The sequence below is a fragment of the Barbus barbus genome (genome assembly GCF_936440315.1).
Source record: "Barbus barbus genome assembly, chromosome: 34".
NCBI classification, from domain to species: domain Eukaryota; kingdom Metazoa; phylum Chordata; class Actinopteri; order Cypriniformes; family Cyprinidae; genus Barbus; species Barbus barbus.
The window spans coordinates 6,056,019-6,074,938 of NC_136762.1; the positions used below are offsets into that span (position 1 = coordinate 6,056,019).

At 38.9% G+C, this 18,920-nt stretch overlaps 1 protein-coding gene across 3 annotated transcripts in view; it reads left to right on the forward strand.

Moving 5' to 3' along the window:
• Positions 1 to 18,920, forward strand: part of kmt2bb (lysine (K)-specific methyltransferase 2Bb) — a 36,933-nt gene that overhangs the window by 14,569 nt on the left and 3,444 nt on the right. For 2 of the 3 annotated variants that reach the window (XM_079392446.1, XM_079392447.1), the window contains exons 14-36: positions 667 to 759; positions 987 to 1,104; positions 1,402 to 1,515; positions 2,129 to 2,334; positions 6,363 to 6,464; positions 6,942 to 7,052; positions 7,689 to 7,765; positions 7,861 to 8,081; positions 8,187 to 8,290; positions 8,703 to 8,840; positions 9,051 to 9,209; positions 9,363 to 9,480; positions 9,639 to 9,717; positions 9,847 to 10,007; positions 10,092 to 10,262; positions 10,366 to 13,342; positions 13,445 to 13,537; positions 15,454 to 15,563; positions 15,637 to 15,774; positions 16,317 to 16,569; positions 17,197 to 17,304; positions 18,245 to 18,328; positions 18,665 to 18,794. In XM_079392446.1, the coding sequence (XP_079248572.1) occupies positions 667 to 759; positions 987 to 1,104; positions 1,402 to 1,515; positions 2,129 to 2,334; positions 6,363 to 6,464; positions 6,942 to 7,052; positions 7,689 to 7,765; positions 7,861 to 8,081; positions 8,187 to 8,290; positions 8,703 to 8,840; positions 9,051 to 9,209; positions 9,363 to 9,480; positions 9,639 to 9,717; positions 9,847 to 10,007; positions 10,092 to 10,262; positions 10,366 to 13,342; positions 13,445 to 13,537; positions 15,454 to 15,563; positions 15,637 to 15,774; positions 16,317 to 16,569; positions 17,197 to 17,304; positions 18,245 to 18,328; positions 18,665 to 18,794 (5,865 nt within the window). Of the gene's footprint in view, positions 1 to 666; positions 760 to 986; positions 1,105 to 1,401; positions 1,516 to 2,128; positions 2,335 to 6,362; positions 6,465 to 6,941; positions 7,053 to 7,688; positions 7,766 to 7,860; positions 8,082 to 8,186; positions 8,291 to 8,702; positions 8,841 to 9,050; positions 9,210 to 9,362; positions 9,481 to 9,638; positions 9,718 to 9,846; positions 10,008 to 10,091; positions 10,263 to 10,365; positions 13,356 to 13,444; positions 13,538 to 15,453; positions 15,564 to 15,636; positions 15,775 to 16,316; positions 16,570 to 17,196; positions 17,305 to 18,244; positions 18,329 to 18,664; positions 18,795 to 18,920 lie in introns of those variants that run through there. The other variant, XM_079392448.1, reaches the window with a different exon arrangement.

Here is an 18,920-nt window from a genome sequence, read left to right on the forward strand (position 1 = left end):
GTTCCACAATCGATCGTCGTTTAAATTAACGATCACTTAATTGTTAACCTTAATACTGCATAATGCGTCTAATGCAGTAGCATATAGTCACCGGCATGACAGGATGTGCAAATGCCACTCAAAACATCAGCTTCCTCACCCGAATGAAAAGGGTTTTTAGTCTAAATAAAAGGCTAGTACCAGGATCGTAAAATGAATGGATGTGATTTTGATCATTTGATAAAATGAAGAGAGCGCTCCGTAGTTATGCACGGGATCATTATACTTTGTGGGCTGTTTCATATTCTGTCACGGAGACCGCTGAATGCGGCTTTTTAAATGGTTTCATGGTGCTCGTTTTATTTTAAAACAGCGTCGCAATGTTTGCAATTGACATTGCATTTCAATACAAAAGAACAGCATTTATTTGAAACAGAAAGATTTTGTAACATAGATGTCTTTTACTATCACCTTTGGTTAGTTTAAAGTTTATTTGTTTAATAAAAGTATTTATATATTTTAGGAAAAGATCTTACTGACTTTACATTTTTGAACGGCAGTGTGTGTATTTTTTCTTGTCATTGTTGGTTTAAGGGAAATATTTGTTATTATTTAAAGGAAACATGTTCTTTTACAGCTTTGGCACTGTTCAAATTTTGTTTGTGTGTGTGCTTTTTCTCTGTGTAGCCACTGTTGGAGTGTGAAAGGTGTCAAAATTGTTATCATCCTGCCTGTCTGGGTCCTAACTACCCCAAACCCAACAAACGTAAGAAGCCTTGGGTAAGTTAACCACAGTGGTACTTTCCTCAACGTGCAAAACCTAAAAGACGTTTCTGTATGCTTTGCTGTCTCAGCTGCCATGGTATGTTAAAATATATAAACAAAAAAATGCACAAGGGGAACATCTGTTAGGATCAGGCAAAACCAAGACATTAAAGCTGCAAAATGGTTAATTCGTGTTTGTGTTGTAACTTCAGTTAAGCCACATATTAAATCATTTTTTTCAGGTCTGTATGACATGCATCCGGTGCAAGAGTTGTGGTGTGACCCCAGGAAAGAGCTGGGACACCGAGTGGAATCATGACAAGGGGCTGTGTCCTGACTGCACTAGGCTGTTTGATCAAGGTGAGAATTAGAGGGTCTGATTATCTGACAGACCTATAATTAATCAAATGCATTTCCAGGGGTTCCAGTGTTCTTCACCAATGTTAGATAAAGAGGATGTTATATAAGAGTACCTCAAGATCAAGATCAAGCTCCATCAGTGAAAACCCAACTAATACTTTGCTGTTCAGAAATACCGTTTTTTTTTTTTTTGGCATAAGAAAATGCCATTAGTTGGCATTTGCCTACGCTCTGCAGCTGTTTCAACAGGGATGAAGTTTGTCATTCCATGCATAACAATTTTGTATGTGTGTGTAGGTAACTTCTGCACTATGTGCTTCAAGTGTTATGAAGATAATGATTATGATAGCCAGATGATGCAGTGCTCCACATGTAACCACTGGGTCCATGCTAAATGTGAAGGTCTGACAGGTGAGTGACAGAATGTTATGGCCAGAAGATTTTATTTATTTAGGTCTTTTTATCTTCTTTTATCCATCAAATACAATAATACATTTTAACATGCCATTTACATATATCATGCTCTCGTTTTGGCTTTCATTTCAATGACACTTTGAAACAAATTCCCCAAAAAGAAAGTTGCATATACCATTGATTTTGTAAAAAATTTTTTTTTTTGTCTGTAATATGAAACCATTCCTTTGTATCCACATAGAAAGCATGACTTTTTCCTTCCACCGTTTTAGTAATTTTTAAACTACTGTATTCACAGGTTTGACATTTTGCAAGCATCTTATTTCCCAATACATACAAGACATTTACACTGGAACTTTCTCACTGATTGCACATTTTTTCATGTTATATAATGGAGATTCAGACAGTCCCATGATTGTCCAAAATGTCATCCCCATGATGTTTGTTTAATTGAGCATTCTCCTTATATTAAAAGATGACTCTGTCAATTTAATGCAGAAGTAATTGAGAAATAATAGGATTTTTTTTTAACCGTCACATGCTGAATCAGCAGTAGGAAATCTACCGCTTGTGTCTGCAGCTGACTCCTTAAATTTGTGTTTTCTCCCAGATGACTTGTATGAAATCTTGTCGAGTCTGCCTGAGAGCGTGGTGTACTCCTGTCAGCCGTGCTTACAAGAGCAGCCCAATGGAGAGGACGTGAATGGAGCAGGTTGGAGGGAACTGCTGGACCAGGAGCTGAAGACTGGCTTAGATAGGGTGCTGTCTTGCCTGCTGAGCTCCACCTTCACTAAGCACCTGGTCACCTGCAAGAAGGTGGGCATCTGATCTCTCCTAAACCTAGTTTGCTGTATTTTGAAGTTGCAGCAGCCCATTGCTTGTTCAGAAAGCAGTTAAAGGGATAGTTCACCCAAAAATGCTGTCATTAATTATTCACCCTCATGTCGTTCCAAACCCGTAAGACCTTCGTTCATCTTCGGAACACAATTTAAGATATTTTTCATGCACGGTCAAGGCTCAGAAACATAGCAAGGAGATTGTTAAAATAATCCATGTGACATCAGTGGTTCAACCGTAACGTTATAAAGCTACGAGAATACTTTTTGTGTGCAAATAAAACAAAAATAACGACTTCATTCAACAATTCGTCATCTCCGTGTCACCCTATAGCGCCATTTTGGAGAGTTTCACATACATAAACAACGTATGCTGTTCTGTGTCAGCAGCACCATACGCAGATACGCTGTTTACGTCGTTTAAACTTTGATCTGAACGTAAACAACGTATTCTCGTACATATGCTGCATACGTTGTTTACTATGTCATACTCTCCAAAATGGCGCTATAGGGTGATGCGGAGGAGACAAATTGTTGAATAAAGTCGTTATTTTTGTTTTCTTTGCGTACAAAAAGTATTCTCTTAGCTTTATAACATTACGGTTGATCCACTGATGTCACATGGATTGTTTTAACGATCTCCTTGCTACATTTCTAAGCCTTGATCCGTGTAAGGATCCTTGCTGTCTATGGGAGAGTCAGAGAGCTCTCGGATTTCATCAAAAATATCTTAATTTGTGTTCCGAAAATGAACGAAGGTCTTACAGGTTTGGAACGACATGAGGGTGAGTAATTAATGACATTTTTGGGTGAACTATTCCTTTATGCTGTAGTGTCACATAAACATTTTCAAGATCGTCATCATCAGTCGTCAAGAGTCTGGGCTGTGAACTTCACATGCTTTAGAAAATCCAGCATTTGCAATAAAATCACGAGAAACCTCTTTTGACTTTAAACGGGTCATGTGATGCGATTTCATGTTTTCCTTTGTCTTTGGAGTGTTATAAGGTTTTTGTGCATATATAAGATCTATAAAGTTGCAAACACTAAAGTCTCAAACCAAAAGAGATATTGTTTATAAAAGTTAAGACTCGTCCACACCCTCCTAAAACAGCTCATTCAAACATGCCCCCACAGTGTGGGAGGATTTGCATAACACACCGCCCAAATGTATACGCAATGGAAAAAAAGCGGAACTGTTATTCTTGCTGAAGGTAGTATTGTTGTTGCTGCCGCCATGTCGTGGAGACGCTGTGTGTTTCGTTGTGAAAGCGAAAGTACTTTCTTTGGCCTTCCAAATCAGTACACAACTAAAAATCAGTGGTTAAGTTGTATTTAAACACTGTTCCAGAACAGTACAGCGCAAATATTAGAGTGTGTGCAGCGCATTTTACGGAGGACTGTTTCCTGATCCTGGGAGAGAGTAGCCTACAATATGAACGCTATGAATGGCTGTGAACACTATAAAGTGGGGCAATTCCAACACCGCAAGGACAGTCTGGTGCTTCTGACTCACAGCCTGTAAGTATGTTTTGATATTCAAAGAATTTGCTTCCGACTATTCAAACGTGAGTTTTGAGCAGTGTAGAGTAGTGCTTGTTTGGCGTTTCTACAAACACAAATGCAGACATGGTGTTATGTTTACACGGCGCGGGGCAACGCATACAAATACCATATGAGTTATTATAATCAGTAATTACAAATGCCTCGTTTATAGTGGGTTTTATTGTTTTAGTCTTATCGCATCACAGCATGGTAAGGGGCTTAACATTTCCGTCACACGCTTGAGGTATCCGGCCAATCACAACGCACTGGATAGCTGGCCAATCAGAGCACACCTCGCTTCTCAGAACAATGAGCTTTGTAAAAATCGACCCGTTTCAGAAAGGTGGAGCATAGAGGAGCAACATTAATGTACAGTATGTGGAAAATAATGTGTTTTTTGAACCTCGAACCACGTAAACGCATTGCATTACACTAAATAATGTTCTTTTTAGCAACATCATATGAACCCTTTAAAACCTCTCTTAAAGAAAGCTGCAGCAGTCTGTTGCTGTTGATTGTTCAAAAAGCAGTTAGAATGATTTAGTTTTACGTAAACATTTTCAAAATACATTTTTAGAATTTTCATTGTGACTAGCATGAGACTTTCCTTGTGCGTGGTTTCCATGATCCTAAAAAAGTCACTGGGATTAATAGTCAGCATTTAGTTGAAGTTATCTTTGTCACATTTGTAAACACAACGGTTTTCCTCTTCCATGAGGGAGTTTATCATCACACAGCTTTGTTGATATAAATCCCCATGAGGGGGTTTGGCGTCACGGCGTGCGTCTCCCTGATATCCTGTAGAATTCAACCAATCAAATGACAACTTCAAAACTCCTCACGTGTTTCTCATTTTGTGGACCTTATGCATTCAGCCACCGTTCTGAGAGTAGGTTTGTAATGACTAGATAAGGAATGGTAAGAATAATCTTAGAGAACATGCTCATTATGAGTAAATTCCAGCTAAATTAAGGAATAATTGAGGATAACTCCTAATCTGCTGCTTATTAATAGTCAGTAAGGTAGTTGTTAAGTTTAGGTGTGGAGTAGGATTAAGGGACTTAAAATATGGTCATGCAGAATAGGGCATTAAAATGAGCTTTATAATCACTCGTAAACAGCTAATATGCTAGTAATATGCATGCTAATAAGCTTGTTATTTGTGAGAATTGATTTTTTTTAAAATAGAGTTACTGAAAAAAAAAGTATATAGGGTTATGGGAATTATGACATTTCTTTAGCCATATTCGGACAGTAATTGTTTCTCGTGGTAAATCTCAAGGATTCTGATTTTATTCACATTGGAGAAGAGTTCTGTGATCCTGTGTGGCCAGTCACGTGATTGTCTGCTTTAAATTAAATGGCATATGCTTACAATAATAAGAATAAATTCATATTTAACTATATCTTATTTATTGTTTAAATCTCCTGTTTAAAAACAGGAAATAGAAGCACTAGTTGAAATGGGTTTTCTGTCTCTCCGAATGATGGATGTCAGTAAAAATGTGGAGATTTACATTAGGTAAACATAAAGCTGCCTGGTGTGCATTTTTCTGTGTGTAATTATTTATAATACATATTTTAAAATTGCATTGCATACCTGTGGCTGCCATAATATTGACTCATTTCAAAAAACAAAGTTTATGTACTACTTCTTTGTTTTCGCTGTGGTGAAGCAGTTATGAAATATAGTCGTAAATACTTTTTCTGCATCTCAGTAATAAATATACATGCAAGTTACAGGAAAGTGCAGCAGTTCCCATACAGTGTTTGGCAGCAGTCAATAAATATTTAAACAGTCAATTTCCTTGTAAACTCAGATATGTGGATTCGGACTGCAAATAAATTACCACACAATCAAGACCAGCGGGTGGTGAGAAAAAACAGTGACATTCTGGATTTGGACAGCAATGAAATGACAGATCGTCCCCTATAAATGTTGAAAATACATCCCCATGATAAACAATTACCATCCAAATCAAGCTTTTGACTTCTCTTAAACCTATGCTGTACGTTTAACGCTGCAGCAGTCCGTTGCCGATGATTGTTCACAAATTAGTTAGAAACCTGTAGTTTCACATAAACATTCTCAAATACATTTTTAGTATGTTCATTGAGACCAGCACGAGCCTTTCCAGGTTCGGGGTTTCCATGATCCTAAAAAAGCCATTGGAATTAGTAGTCCGAAAACAGTTAAAGAAAGGTCATGATTCAATCCTAGGTCAATATTTATTTTCCAATTCACTGGGAAAAACCATTAGTCAGAATGTGCTGGATCTCTGTGGTTGGTGATCTTACCAGTCCTGCCCTACAAAGCCCAATCAAGAGGAAGTGTTTGTAAATAGGTGTTTTCTGTTTAAACATTGAGAACAGATGTTTAAACATTCATCTTCAAAATTAGCATTTACAGAATGCATGTAAAAAGGAACATTGCATTTTTCTGAGATTTGTCTTCTTTTGTAGTGCACTGCAATGGGTTCCCCGAACACTGTGGTTGAAGATTTGCCTGTCTGCGACTTCCGTGCTATTGGAAAGAAGTTTGATGAAGGCCTGTACACATCCTTGGTCAGTGTCTCTACACAGACTCATCGTCTATGCTTGTCTAAGATCTGAACGCAACATAAGTGAAACGTTTTTAAGCACTTTGCTTTCTGAGACATAAAACCGTTAAAAGAACAGGATTGTTCTACTCGAACGGGATTGTACATTTGAAAAGGACCTTACTAATTGGTCCACATTCCTTGGTTCAGTTTGGCTGTGCAGTTTCACAATGCTTTTAGAGCGTTTAGCATTCCATAAAGCTCATAAACTAGGGCTTTATGTGTAATTACTGTTGGATGTTATTTATGTGTTTTCGAGACAACTAAATTAAAAGCATATTATTTTTCACACTAGCATCTCTGTTGGCACTTGTCTTAGCTAGCCAATCTCAAACGCAATTCTGGAATTACCCTAATCATTGTTAAACTGTTGTTTTGGCTACATAATGAACAGAAAAACAAAACTAGAGATGTTGATTTAATTTGTGACTTTGTCAAGCAGAAATCCTTTCACGAGGATGTGGTGAAAATAATTCACAATCACTTGGAAGATGAGGAAATTCTACCAGAGGACCAAAGACCCACTGCCTTCGCCCGCTCGTATTACCTGAAGGTCAGATTCTTGTGTATTTTTTAATTGTTGTACGTTTACCCAACCAGTCAGAGTAGCTTAGGTCATTCTGTGAAAACTATACAAATGATGCACTGCTTAAAAATACAAGTCTGGAATTTTTTTTGTCAGTATGTGTCATCCAGTTGCTATTTGACTGTTAGTTTAAGCAGAAGTATGATTACATTTTTGTCAGTACAATCACATAATGAGACAAAATAAAGTAGTATGCTAGCAAGCTTTTCCAAATACAGTCTAGGGAGCCTATGAAATCCAATTCATTTTTTCACAAATCCGTTTTTCTTTTCTGTTTAAATTTTTCTAGATTCCGTTTTTTGTTTTAATTTTTCTAGACTGTTTTAATGATTAAATTACATTTGTATTAATCAAAAAGCATGTCTAATTAATTTAAATTATGTAATTTGCCATTTGCACTGCGCTCTTCCGCCACTTAATATTATGTTTTAGTGCGTTGATCTATTAAATTACTTTGCACATGAGACCATTAGCCCATATATATTCCATTTTTATGAGTGGATTCTGAGATTCCGTCTGCGTTTTCTGGGAAAACGAAAATCATAGAGCCCTAATAGCCTTAGGAGAGCTCTTATGATACCTTGTTTTCAATCTTTTTTCTAGCTCTTAGAGGAAGTTTATGGTTGGTTTAACAGTCAGGACCCTAAAATATGGGATCCACGCTCTGAACATCTGCCAGCGTAAGGACCATTAAATTCTTTCCAGTTGAAATTAACATTGACATGAGCAGAAATATTGTATCTTTTGGCAATGACACATGCTTTCTTTCCTGCAGTGGAATGCTTTCACATGCTGTGATGCCGCCAAATTATGAACATGTTTATGCGCAATGGCGTGAGAGAGATGGCTGTAGTAAGGCTTTGGATGGCGCCACAATGATGACTGGAAGACACATGGATGTTAAAATGGGAAAAGAAGAGGATCTGTCCACACCTTTAGCACATAACCCTAAAGGACACTTTATGGACACGACGCCGTTAGGAATGAGTCTGAAAGGTAAATAAACACGCAAGTATAGAATGACATTAGTAACCATTGTTTGTGATCAAATGGAAAGCAGTGCAAATCATCCTAACTTGGCATTTTGATTCTATCTCCCAGGGAAGAAGGGTCAACCAGTTAAATCTGACTTTGACACAGGTTGGTCAAAAGATGACGAGAGACAGTGTGCTCTGTGCCAAAAATACGGTGATGCAAAGGCCAGTGTAAGTACTTTTAATACTGTAAATTCACCAGTATATTGCATCTTTTAATATAGCTTTTTACTACAAGGACTTAACATACATTTTTAGGAAGGGTGCCATGGTAATACCATGTTTTTAAGATGTATACCATGAGAATATTACCTTATTTTTGCAGTACCATGTAAACACTATATGTATGTAAATGTATGAATGTAGTAATCATTATAACTATCAACACTATGGAATTACCATCTGATAATATCTTTATACCAGTACTTTGCAGTCATTTTTTGCAAGGGTGCTAAAAAAGTTATAATTTTCAGATGCCTTGTCATTAAATTACAGCATGCAAGTTTTACTCTATGAGAAAGATATTATTAGTGTCACCAAAACTGAAATTACAGTCCTTTGTACTAAACATTTCTCTTCCCAGGATGCAGGGAGGTTGCTCTATCTAGGGCAAAATGAATGGGCTCATGTAAACTGCACCATGTGGTCTGCAGAGGTGTTCGAGGAGGATAATGGCTCACTTCTGCATGTTCACAGTGCTGTTGCACGAGGCCGTCTGATGGTATGTCATTAATCTCATATAATTCTGGTTCAACTGAGCCATTGGTGGCACTTTATACTGCCTTGAGTTAATAACATTAACAAACATGATGCTTAATATGTTGTTAATGTATATGCAAATAGTTTGAAATTTCATAATTTAGTATTTAACCATGAACAGTTTACTTGCATCAGGTAAAAACAATATAGTGTTCTGACTTTCCTTCCGTAGCGCTGTGAACGGTGTAACCGAACCGGGGCAACTGTAGGTTGCTGCCTTACTTCGTGCCAGAGCAACTACCACTTCATGTGCGCCCGCTATCGCAACTGTGTCTTCCAGGATGATAAAAGAGTATTCTGTCACAAGCATCGTGACCTTATAAGTGGAAAAGTGAGCTTTCAGTTTAATAGCATTTAATTTAGTCATTGCTGCTTATTTTGTTGTGGTTTGATATAGTTACTGAAAAAAATCTGCCAAATAGAGACTTAATGTTGGCTTTATATGACTGGTTTGAGAGAGAACTTTTTTTCTGTAATTTACCAGATCATCACTGGTCAAGGGTTTGAAGTACTTCGGAGGGTTTATGTGGATTTTGAAGGGATAAGTCTTCGCAGAAAGTTTTTGACTGGATTGGAGCCGGAGTCAATCAATTTAATGATAGGTTGGTTTTTTTTAATTGTTGAATGATATATAAATAACACAATTTAATGCACATAAATATACATGTTATGTTTTGTTGTATAAAATGTTTGTACAATAATTGCCCTGTTGTTTTATAATAATTGCACAATGTATTAAACCAAATTTTTCACCGGTTAGGGTCTTTGCTAGTAAAAAAGCTGGGAAAGCTGAGTGAATTATCTGCCTGTCATGGAAAACTTTTCCCTGTCCGTTACGAGTAAGTGGCTTTAATTTGTTTATTTTATTTATTTTTAGGAGTTTGCTCCTGATGAAATGGACATGCTAGACGTGTAGTATTGCCACTCGTTTGCACATCAATATAATTTTTGTTTCTTCTGCTGTTTAGATGCTCTCGCTGGTATTGGAGTACTGTAAACCCCCTTCGTCGATGCAAATACACATTTCGTGTTAGAGAGGTCCGGCCACCTGTTCAGGAAAAACCAGTGGAAGAGTCGCTCGATCAGGGAGAAAATTGCACAATTGCCCATAGCCCATGCCCCCAGTCAGGTGAGTACTATGTAATATTACTACTTGCAAAGTGATGGTTTGGCGTTTTTGAATATGATTAATTTCAATATATATTTTCATTAGAAACTGAAGCCCTGGGAGTGGATTTGTCTTCAACAAATTCTTCCACTGAAACAAATTCCACCTCGGTATCTGTCTTTGCCAAACCGGACCTTGGTGCCCGCCCCAAAATCCCTTCATACCCCCAGAACAGAAGACCTGCCGGAGGACTATACAGACCACTGCCTTCTCCAGGTAGTTATCAATTCAATTCAATGAAGTTGCATGTATGGTCTTCACAAAGTTCATATGAAGCATTTTCATCATTGATTGTTTTTTTTGTTTTTTGTTTACCCAGGAGCTGCTCCATCCAAACCTCACCACATCTTGACTATAAGTGATTTGGAAGACACTCGAAGGCCACGACGGCATAGCCCACACACCCAGAATAGCGGTACCCGCAGTCACATGACCTCCCCTACTCTTGGATCCCCTGCAGGCCCAATTGCATCTAGAGCAGGTGGTTCCCACCACCCTAAAACCTCTCAGCCTACCTCCCCAGGTTTCCCCCTTGGTGCTACTGAAAACCTGCTGACCTCTTCATCAGCTCGTCCTGTCGGTCGAAGTGCTTCCTCTGTCCGGGGTTCTGGAATATTGACGCCCCATTCTACCTCAGGACTGTTTTCACAGTCCACAAGGCAAGGTGGCATTGGCAACACCCCTTGTACCAACCGATCTCTCACCTCTCCCACCCACCTCTCCACAAGACCAAGGCCTTTTGATTTTAATCAGATAGACTCCGTTGAACTTCCACACAATTTTATAGCATCACCACAGGAGCATCCAGGAGAAAATGGTGCCTTGCCATTAGGAGACCCTTTGGGTACACAAAAAGGTAATCATCTAAGCAGTGACAGGGATTTCGCTTACACATCCTTCCACTTAGAGGCAGACCTGACTGTGGCACCTGAGCTGAGAACTGAGCTTGAAATTGAAGAAACTGAGCTGAATGAAGGCGTAGCTATGAACTGCAGTGCGCAAATTGTAGTTGGTGAAGACAACCAGGAAGACTTCTGGGAGCCAGATGAAGAGAAGTCCAAAATGTCTACCCAGAGATTGTCTTGTACTGTTGATCCTTGTAGGGAAGACTGGGGTAATAGTTCTTCTGATGAGGACATGGAAAACTACTTCAACTTCACTCGCACAGTGGTTAATTGCAAGGCTCAAAGGGATGCCTCTCAGACATCTCCATCTTTAAGGGAGATTTCACAACTTGATGGTGTGGATGATGGGACAGAGAGTGATACAAGTGTGGCTAATAATGAAAACCAGGGTGTGAAATTGTCAAATCAAGGCCAAAAGCCACACAAACCGTTCAACGCTGTGCCTCATGAACAGACAGCTAGCAATGGTCTGTGTTTGGCATTTCCTAGTCTTGTTTCTGATATTTCTTCAATTCGGTTAGAACCTGTGTCCAACTTGGAGACTGTTGCTGATCAAGATTGTTTTGGTGTAACCCAATCATTGCAATCAAACCAAGACCCTTTGAATAATTTTGTTTATCCAAAGCTTTCAAACACTGTATTTTCTACATATGGTAATGATTACCAAACCCCTCATTTAATTGTTGAACCAGAGACACCCTTAATTCTTGAGAGATGTGATCCTCTTTCACCCAATGCACATTTCACAGAGTTGGTCCCAGTCCAGGATTCTCCAAATGACCCACAAGACTCCAAAGAATTGTACTTGGATCCTAGTAGTGGCCACTTTGTGTCGTCAATGGATGGCTCTACAGTTTACCAAAACAACCACTTGCAAGACGATTTAATGGAAGTTAATGGAATTCAGAGTCCACTGCAACAAAATCCTGTTCCTTCCACGGTGTTAGCCAAATCTGCATCATCTTCTGATTCCTCTGCACAAGTTTCTTTTGCAACATTCCCAAATCAGGCACCATCTGCAAATGTTTCCTTGTACCCTGTCCAAACTCCTGAGGGTAAGACAGTCTTGCCACCCATGGAGAGCTTCAGAACTAAATTGCACCCACCTGCTGAACCAAGGCATCCTGCCCCTTCAGTTCCTGGAGGGGCAATGCCATGTGTTCCCACAAATTTACCACAGAAACCAGAGTCAATGCTGTCTGTGCCATCAGCCACTGGTGTACCTCTTGGGACTTATGGGCCAGTTTCGGGTACAGTGTCTGTCCCATTGCATCCCACTCACTCGCAACCAATCGGCTCTACAACTGTTGGCATGATCTCCTCCTCTGTAATTTCTCAACCATCAGCTCAGTGCCAAGCAATGCCTTCTGCCATTCAGCCAGTCTCTGCTCCAGGTGTCATCAATGGGTACAACACCACACCTATGCAAAGAGAAACTGCTCCAGGTCGAACAATTTCCATCAATTTTTCAACCCCCAGATCAGCAATTGAACCTCAACAACAGTTGGTTACCCAAGCATTGCCAGGTCATGCTATTCTTACCGTAAAGGAGGTTGGTGGACCCAATGTGGATCCTACACCACATGTTTTACTTGTTAATCGTCTTGGTCAAATATTTGTCAAAAACCCCAAAAGCAACACCTTCCAGCTGCCGACTCCAAATTCCCCCTCATATAACTGTGTTACTCAAATCGCCAGCCTCTTGCAAAGCAATGCCTTGTCTGCAACACTTGCAGCAGCTGGGAACTTTCCCCCAGTTGCCGGTGCCACCATTCCTACCCAAGTCTCCCAAATTGTAACTCCATTGGTACAGACCTCCAACACCATTACCCAGCTACTTGCCACTAGTACTAACGCAGCAGCTTCACTACCAGCAGATGTTAAGAAGCCACGTAGGAATGCCAAAGCTTCTGGAGATAGAGTGAAAAAACCACGGAATAAGAAGGAGTCTTCCACACCTAGAAGGTCAAAGTCTGCAAGCACACATGGCCCCTCTAGCAAACAATCTACGAGTCAAATAACAACCTCCTCAGATACATCAAATCAAGCAGAAAGTGCCCAAGCTATCATCAACCAAGCTATGGCTGGATATTATGATCCCAACAAGACTGTTTCCCTAATTCCCTCATCACCTCGTAACAGTACTGTTGTTGGGCAAACTCCGACAACAAGTTCAGTAGTTTTACCGGAAGGACTCCTTGATCAATCAGAGATAAAGGCTTCCCCACCAGCAACACCAGAAGCAGCTCCTCGACCAAAACAGGTTAGAATGAAAAGAGTGTCCTCTTTATCTGACCGTATCGCCACCAAGAAATCAAAATCGGACTTTTTAGACCTGGACCGCCCTAGTGAATTGGAAGAACCACGGAAGTCAAACTTGGTATCAGCAAGGTAAATGGAACCAGTAAGAGCTGACTCAAATTTCTGGATGTTTTTCTTTGCTTTCAAACTCTGCATGGATTATTCATTTGGCTGTTCCTTTTTCCATTGCAGGTATGGAGTTCGCATTAAAACCCCAACCGTCAAGGCAATTCTAGACTTAGACAAGCTGAATGAAGAGCGAAGTAGTGACTCTGAGAGTGCAAGGTGAGCCTTTAAACGGAAAAGGGGAATTCTTGGGTGATTTCACTAAAGGCATTTAAGTATCAGTATAATTTTTGCCTTTTAAACAATTTTGAAATTAAGTAATAATACATAAATGTCTCCTTCAAGATGTCTTATCAAGTTATTGATTATTCACACTGCATGACTGTCACTCATGTGAACGAGCAGAGATTTGCCTCCGATTTCGGACATTTGTCTGCGATTTCGCAAAACCTGTCGGCGAGTGAAAATCAGGGCTAAAATCGTGCAGTGTGAACTTTGCATTACTGGCAGCATTTTGAGTCATGTACTGCTTTTTTTTTGTCAAACTTGAGTAGGACCTACCTGTATATTTTGATGGTCAAACAGTAAATTCAATACACACATGCAGTAGACCAGGGGTCGGCAAGTAAGTTTGGAATCAGGCCAAAAAACATTTTGCCACTAGATGGCGGGCCAGAACATAGTCAAAGGATAATTTTACTCGGTTTTAAATCCTGTGGTAGGACAGTCATTAACAAAAAGCCACATTTGTGTGGCGGTGTCCGGCAGAGTAGCCTATGTGAGCGGAGTGGCGTGTCAACGATATTCCCTCTGCGCTCCGAGCATTTAGTAATCGCTCCGCTCCGGGTTCACCATTTTCCACTCCCGCTCCACTCCTCGCACGCTGATATCAGAAACACCGCTCTGCCTTCGCTATCTAATGAAAAGTATTTCAGTACGTTTGAAATATGACAGTTCTGTTCATAACGAATATAAAAAAATTAAATAACAGGAGAGTTTCAATGTGGCTTATTGGAACACTAGTGTGCAAACTTTTTTTCCTACAACATGAGCTAATAACATGTCAGCATTAAAAGGTATAAGTGCTGCTTTTTGCAGTGCAAATTTGGTTTGTGATGAAAATAACAGTACGTTTTCGTCAGTTATTTTACCTACGGATCGATGCATTTCTTACAGATTTCTGCTCATTCGAAATCGGATACAGATGAAGTAGCACTGTCTGATTACATTTGTTTGAATGCATTATTGAGAAAGCGATTGTGTGTGAATAAGTGTTGTAGTACTTGTTTAAATCATGCCTTCAGCTGAAAATATTCAGTATAGGAAAAAACTAAATCCTTGAGAACTGCCTTCACATTCTTTCTGATATGAATGATCCTTTTCTATCAAGCTAGCTAAATATGTTTAACGTGTGAATTCTTGCTAAATATGTAGTTATATTACGGGCTGTTGGCATGAATTGTACTCGGGATGGAGCGGTGGTGGAGCTAATGAAAACCAAGATGCACCGACTTGTAAAAAAAATCCGCTCCTCTCTCCATTCAAATTCACACCGCTCCGCTCACGTACTCTGATTGTGAGGAACTGTTGCTGTCATGACAAATCTATTTCAGAACCAGCCTCTATCAAAATAATCAATGGTAATCAAATAATAATAATCAATCTCTATCAATGGGCGCGGGACAGATATTATTGCTGGCGGAACAGTTTTGGGCTGCCTGTTGCCAACCACTGCAGTAGACCATGCCAAATATCTGTTTAACATGTCAAAGATAGAATATATCTGAATGCTTTCATATTAATAATAACAAAAACCACAGTATTTTTGTGTGGGTAGTTTGTTCCACCTTTTCCACTTAAGTATGTAATTTGAGTAAGTAGTGACGTTATGGCTAGAGGAGAATGACACTATTTCGACAAGCTATTTCCCCGTCTAAATACTGTAAAGCTGATATAAAGCCACCCAGCTTTATATCAAGCTGATGCAAAGCTGCTTTGACACAATTTGCATGGTTAAAAGCGCTATATTGACTTGACGTTATAGTATTGTAATGGAAAGAATATGTCATGCATGCAATGGGGTGACTAAACCACTGATACTGTGTGGCCTTTTTTTTTCATTTTTTTTATTTTAGGCCTGGACCTTGGGATCGTCTTTCATTGCCTCGTGGTGGAGACAGCAACAAGCCAGCAACCTGGGATCCTGCTAACCGTAATGCACTGTCTGACTGGAACAAATACTCAGGTATTATTTTTTTAATGTTATTTTGCTCACTTTAAGGTGTTTCAATGGATTAAACAATAAGACTTCCTTTTAGGGATGTTGTCCTGTTCAGATGATGAGATGCCTCTATCAGATGGGGAAGAGCATAGTCCTCCCAGCCGAGACCAACCCCACCTACGCTTTGAGATCATTAGTGATGACGGCTTCAGTGTAGAAGCAGACAGTATTGAGGGTAGGAGACTGTGGTTGGAAAATATATGATGAGTGATCTACTTTCAGTATGAATGTAAATGTGTGTGTGTGTATGTGTGTATATATATATATATATATATATATATATATATATATATATATATATAATGTATGTGTATGTATGTGTGTGTGTGTATGTATATATGTATGTTTGTGTGAAACCAGTCATAAGGCTCAATTTTTCAAAATTGAAATTTATACATCCTCTGAAAGCCGAATAAATAAGCTTTCCATTGATGTATGGTTTGTAATTGAAAATCTGGAGTCTGTTTTATGGATTTACAGTATATTTACAAAATATCTTCATGGAACATGATATTTACTTAATATCCTAATGATTTTTGGCATAAAAGAAAAATCAATAATTTTGAACCATGCAATGTATTTTTGGCAATTGTTACAAATATACCCCAGCGACCCTTAAGACTGGTTTTGTGCTCCAGGGTCACACATACAGATTTTTACATTTTTAAATGTATTTACGAACCAAAAAATGATCACGTTCATTCTTCACATTCACAGTTGCTTGGACCGCTGTTATCGAGGGAGTCCAGGAGGCCCGTGCTGTTGCTGGACTGAGGCAGCTCACTTTTTCTGGGATGAGCGGGGCGCGTGTGATGGGAATGCTGCATGATGCTGTAGTCTACCTGGTGGAACAGCTCCAGGGGGCCAATCGCTGCCAGCGCCACACCTTCCGCTTCCACAAGCAGGCCAGTCAGGAGGAAGATCTGCCTGTTAACCCAAGTGGCTGTGCCCGCTCTGAAGTCTACCTGAGGTCAGTTCACTTGTTTTTCTCAATTAATCAAAATAAGTAATAAGTGATGGTAACACAGTGATAGAAATAAATATATGTACTTTCTCTTATATGTATACTGCTACTAAATATATATATATATATATATATATATATATATATATATATATATATATATATAATTTAATTTTTTTAAGACCCAGCTAATTTATATGTGATTATTTGCTGTTCATATGATTCATTTATGGCCTTACTGTGTAATTAATTCAGTTGTGTTTATTAATTGTTTGACAGTCCTTGTTCACAGCCTTGAACCAGTTACTGGGAACATTGTGTTCTTAAATAAGGAAATTAATAGAAGGTCACTTTTAGGGGAATGTCCCTATATGATTCGCTTTTATAGAAAGAGGCCAAATGACTAATACCTAGCTACAAGAAAGTAGGTGTTTTAAAGAGAAGAAAATGTTTTGCACTGTGTATCGTAGTTACCCTGTAGTCATGGGGAAGGGGGTTCAAATGTATACTTGTCTTGGAGATCAAGAAGAGATGTTATCTAGGAGGACAAGTTTTGTGATGCAAGTTTGCGTGCCTAAAAAAACCCAACTTTTCTGAGTATAGTTCACACCTACTCTTTTATCTGATTTGCAGGAAGTCTACCTTTGATATGTTCAACTTCCTGGCGTCACAGCACAGACAGCTTCCTGACACCAACCTGTATGATGAGGAAGAGGATGAGGTTCTTCTCAAACCCACCAGGTCAAATAAGAGTTGAAATTTTACTGACGCTTTGTTTCTCTCATATGTGCGTACATAAGAGTTCTGAGGAAAAAATGGAGTTTCACAGTGAAATCTCAGTATTGTTTCATTATTAATTATGTATTTTTATTATTAATTATTTCATTATTAATTAAAGGTGCAATAGGAGATCTCGAAAAAAAAAAAAAAAAAGGCCTGATAGCACTGAAAGCGAACGTCCCACTCCCTTCAATCACCCTTTCAAAGCCACGCCCCCTGAACGCACATATGCTCAAAGAGAAGAATACCAGAGACAACATTAAATTTTATTGAAATTAAATTTTATAGCACATTTAGTATAAGTACTACAATGCCGTGAAGGCTGATGATGTTGATGACTTATGTCTGCGCGAACAGGGTGCGCAGAGGTATGCAAATACATACGTTGACAGGCAGGTAGGAAAGCCAATTAAAACGCTCGGACCGAGCATATTGATTGGACGAACATTTCTTGGTCCTACACCTTCCACAGACTATATAAATACAGATAAATACATTTAGACCACTTAACTCAATGATTGCTATCAGGATGTGAAGAGACTTTCAACCAGAATAACACAAAATGTTTCTGAAGACAATCACCTATGGCACCTTTTAAGGGTTTTTAATTTTATTTTTTATAATAATTGTTTTAAAAATATTTTAATAGGAGTTATTATGAGAAATACCGACGGTAATATTTTTGCAGAAAAAAAAACCTGGTACTGATTCTTATTTTATCGTGACATTTTAAGTTTGTTTTTTGTCATGACAACGTGCTCTTCATATTCCTTTCCGCTTTTTAATCTTTCGCTGTTCCTATTTCCTCTTTCTTGAATAATTTCCTCAGTATTGCCGTTTTTGATGATTAGTCATCTGTGGTTTGGTTTACATGACGAACAAACTCAATTGTATTTTATAGGCGTGCAACAAGTTTGGAGCTTCCAATGGCGATGCGATTTAGACATCTAGAGAAGACATCCAAGGAAGCAGTTGGTGTCTACAGGTAAGTTGACTGTTTTTAACCTCTAAATAAGGAAGGCTCCCACATTTAAGCAGCATCAGTAGAAACAATGGGTTTGATTCTGTTCATTTTTAGAGAAGCATCCCCTAAGATCTGCTAAGAATATTTATCTATTTCTTTAGCCCTATAATGTCTTAGACACAGTGTTTGAAGTCTGAAGTTCACACAGGTGGTCTTTGAATGTGTTTTTGTCAGACAAGATGTAATCTTTGGAATCCATTCTGCAACCCCTTTCCAGTTTCTTCTCTTCAGCTCTGTTTGTTCTCATGAGCAGATGTTTTCATTTCATGGCTTTCCTGTAATTCATTCTTGTCTTAGATCTGCGATTCATGGAAGAGGCCTTTTCTGCAAGCGAAACATCGAGGCAGGAGAGATGGTCATTGAGTATTCAGGCATTGTAATTCGTTCTGTTCTTACAGACAAACGTGAGAAGTATTACGATGGCAAGGTGAGTGGAAATGTGCTTTTTTTTGTGTATTTGTGATCTCACAGCCAATTACCACCAGGTTTAACAACAGGAATGCATTTTGGGTAGTCATGGCCCTCTGGTTTTACCCATTTTCCGTGTTGTATT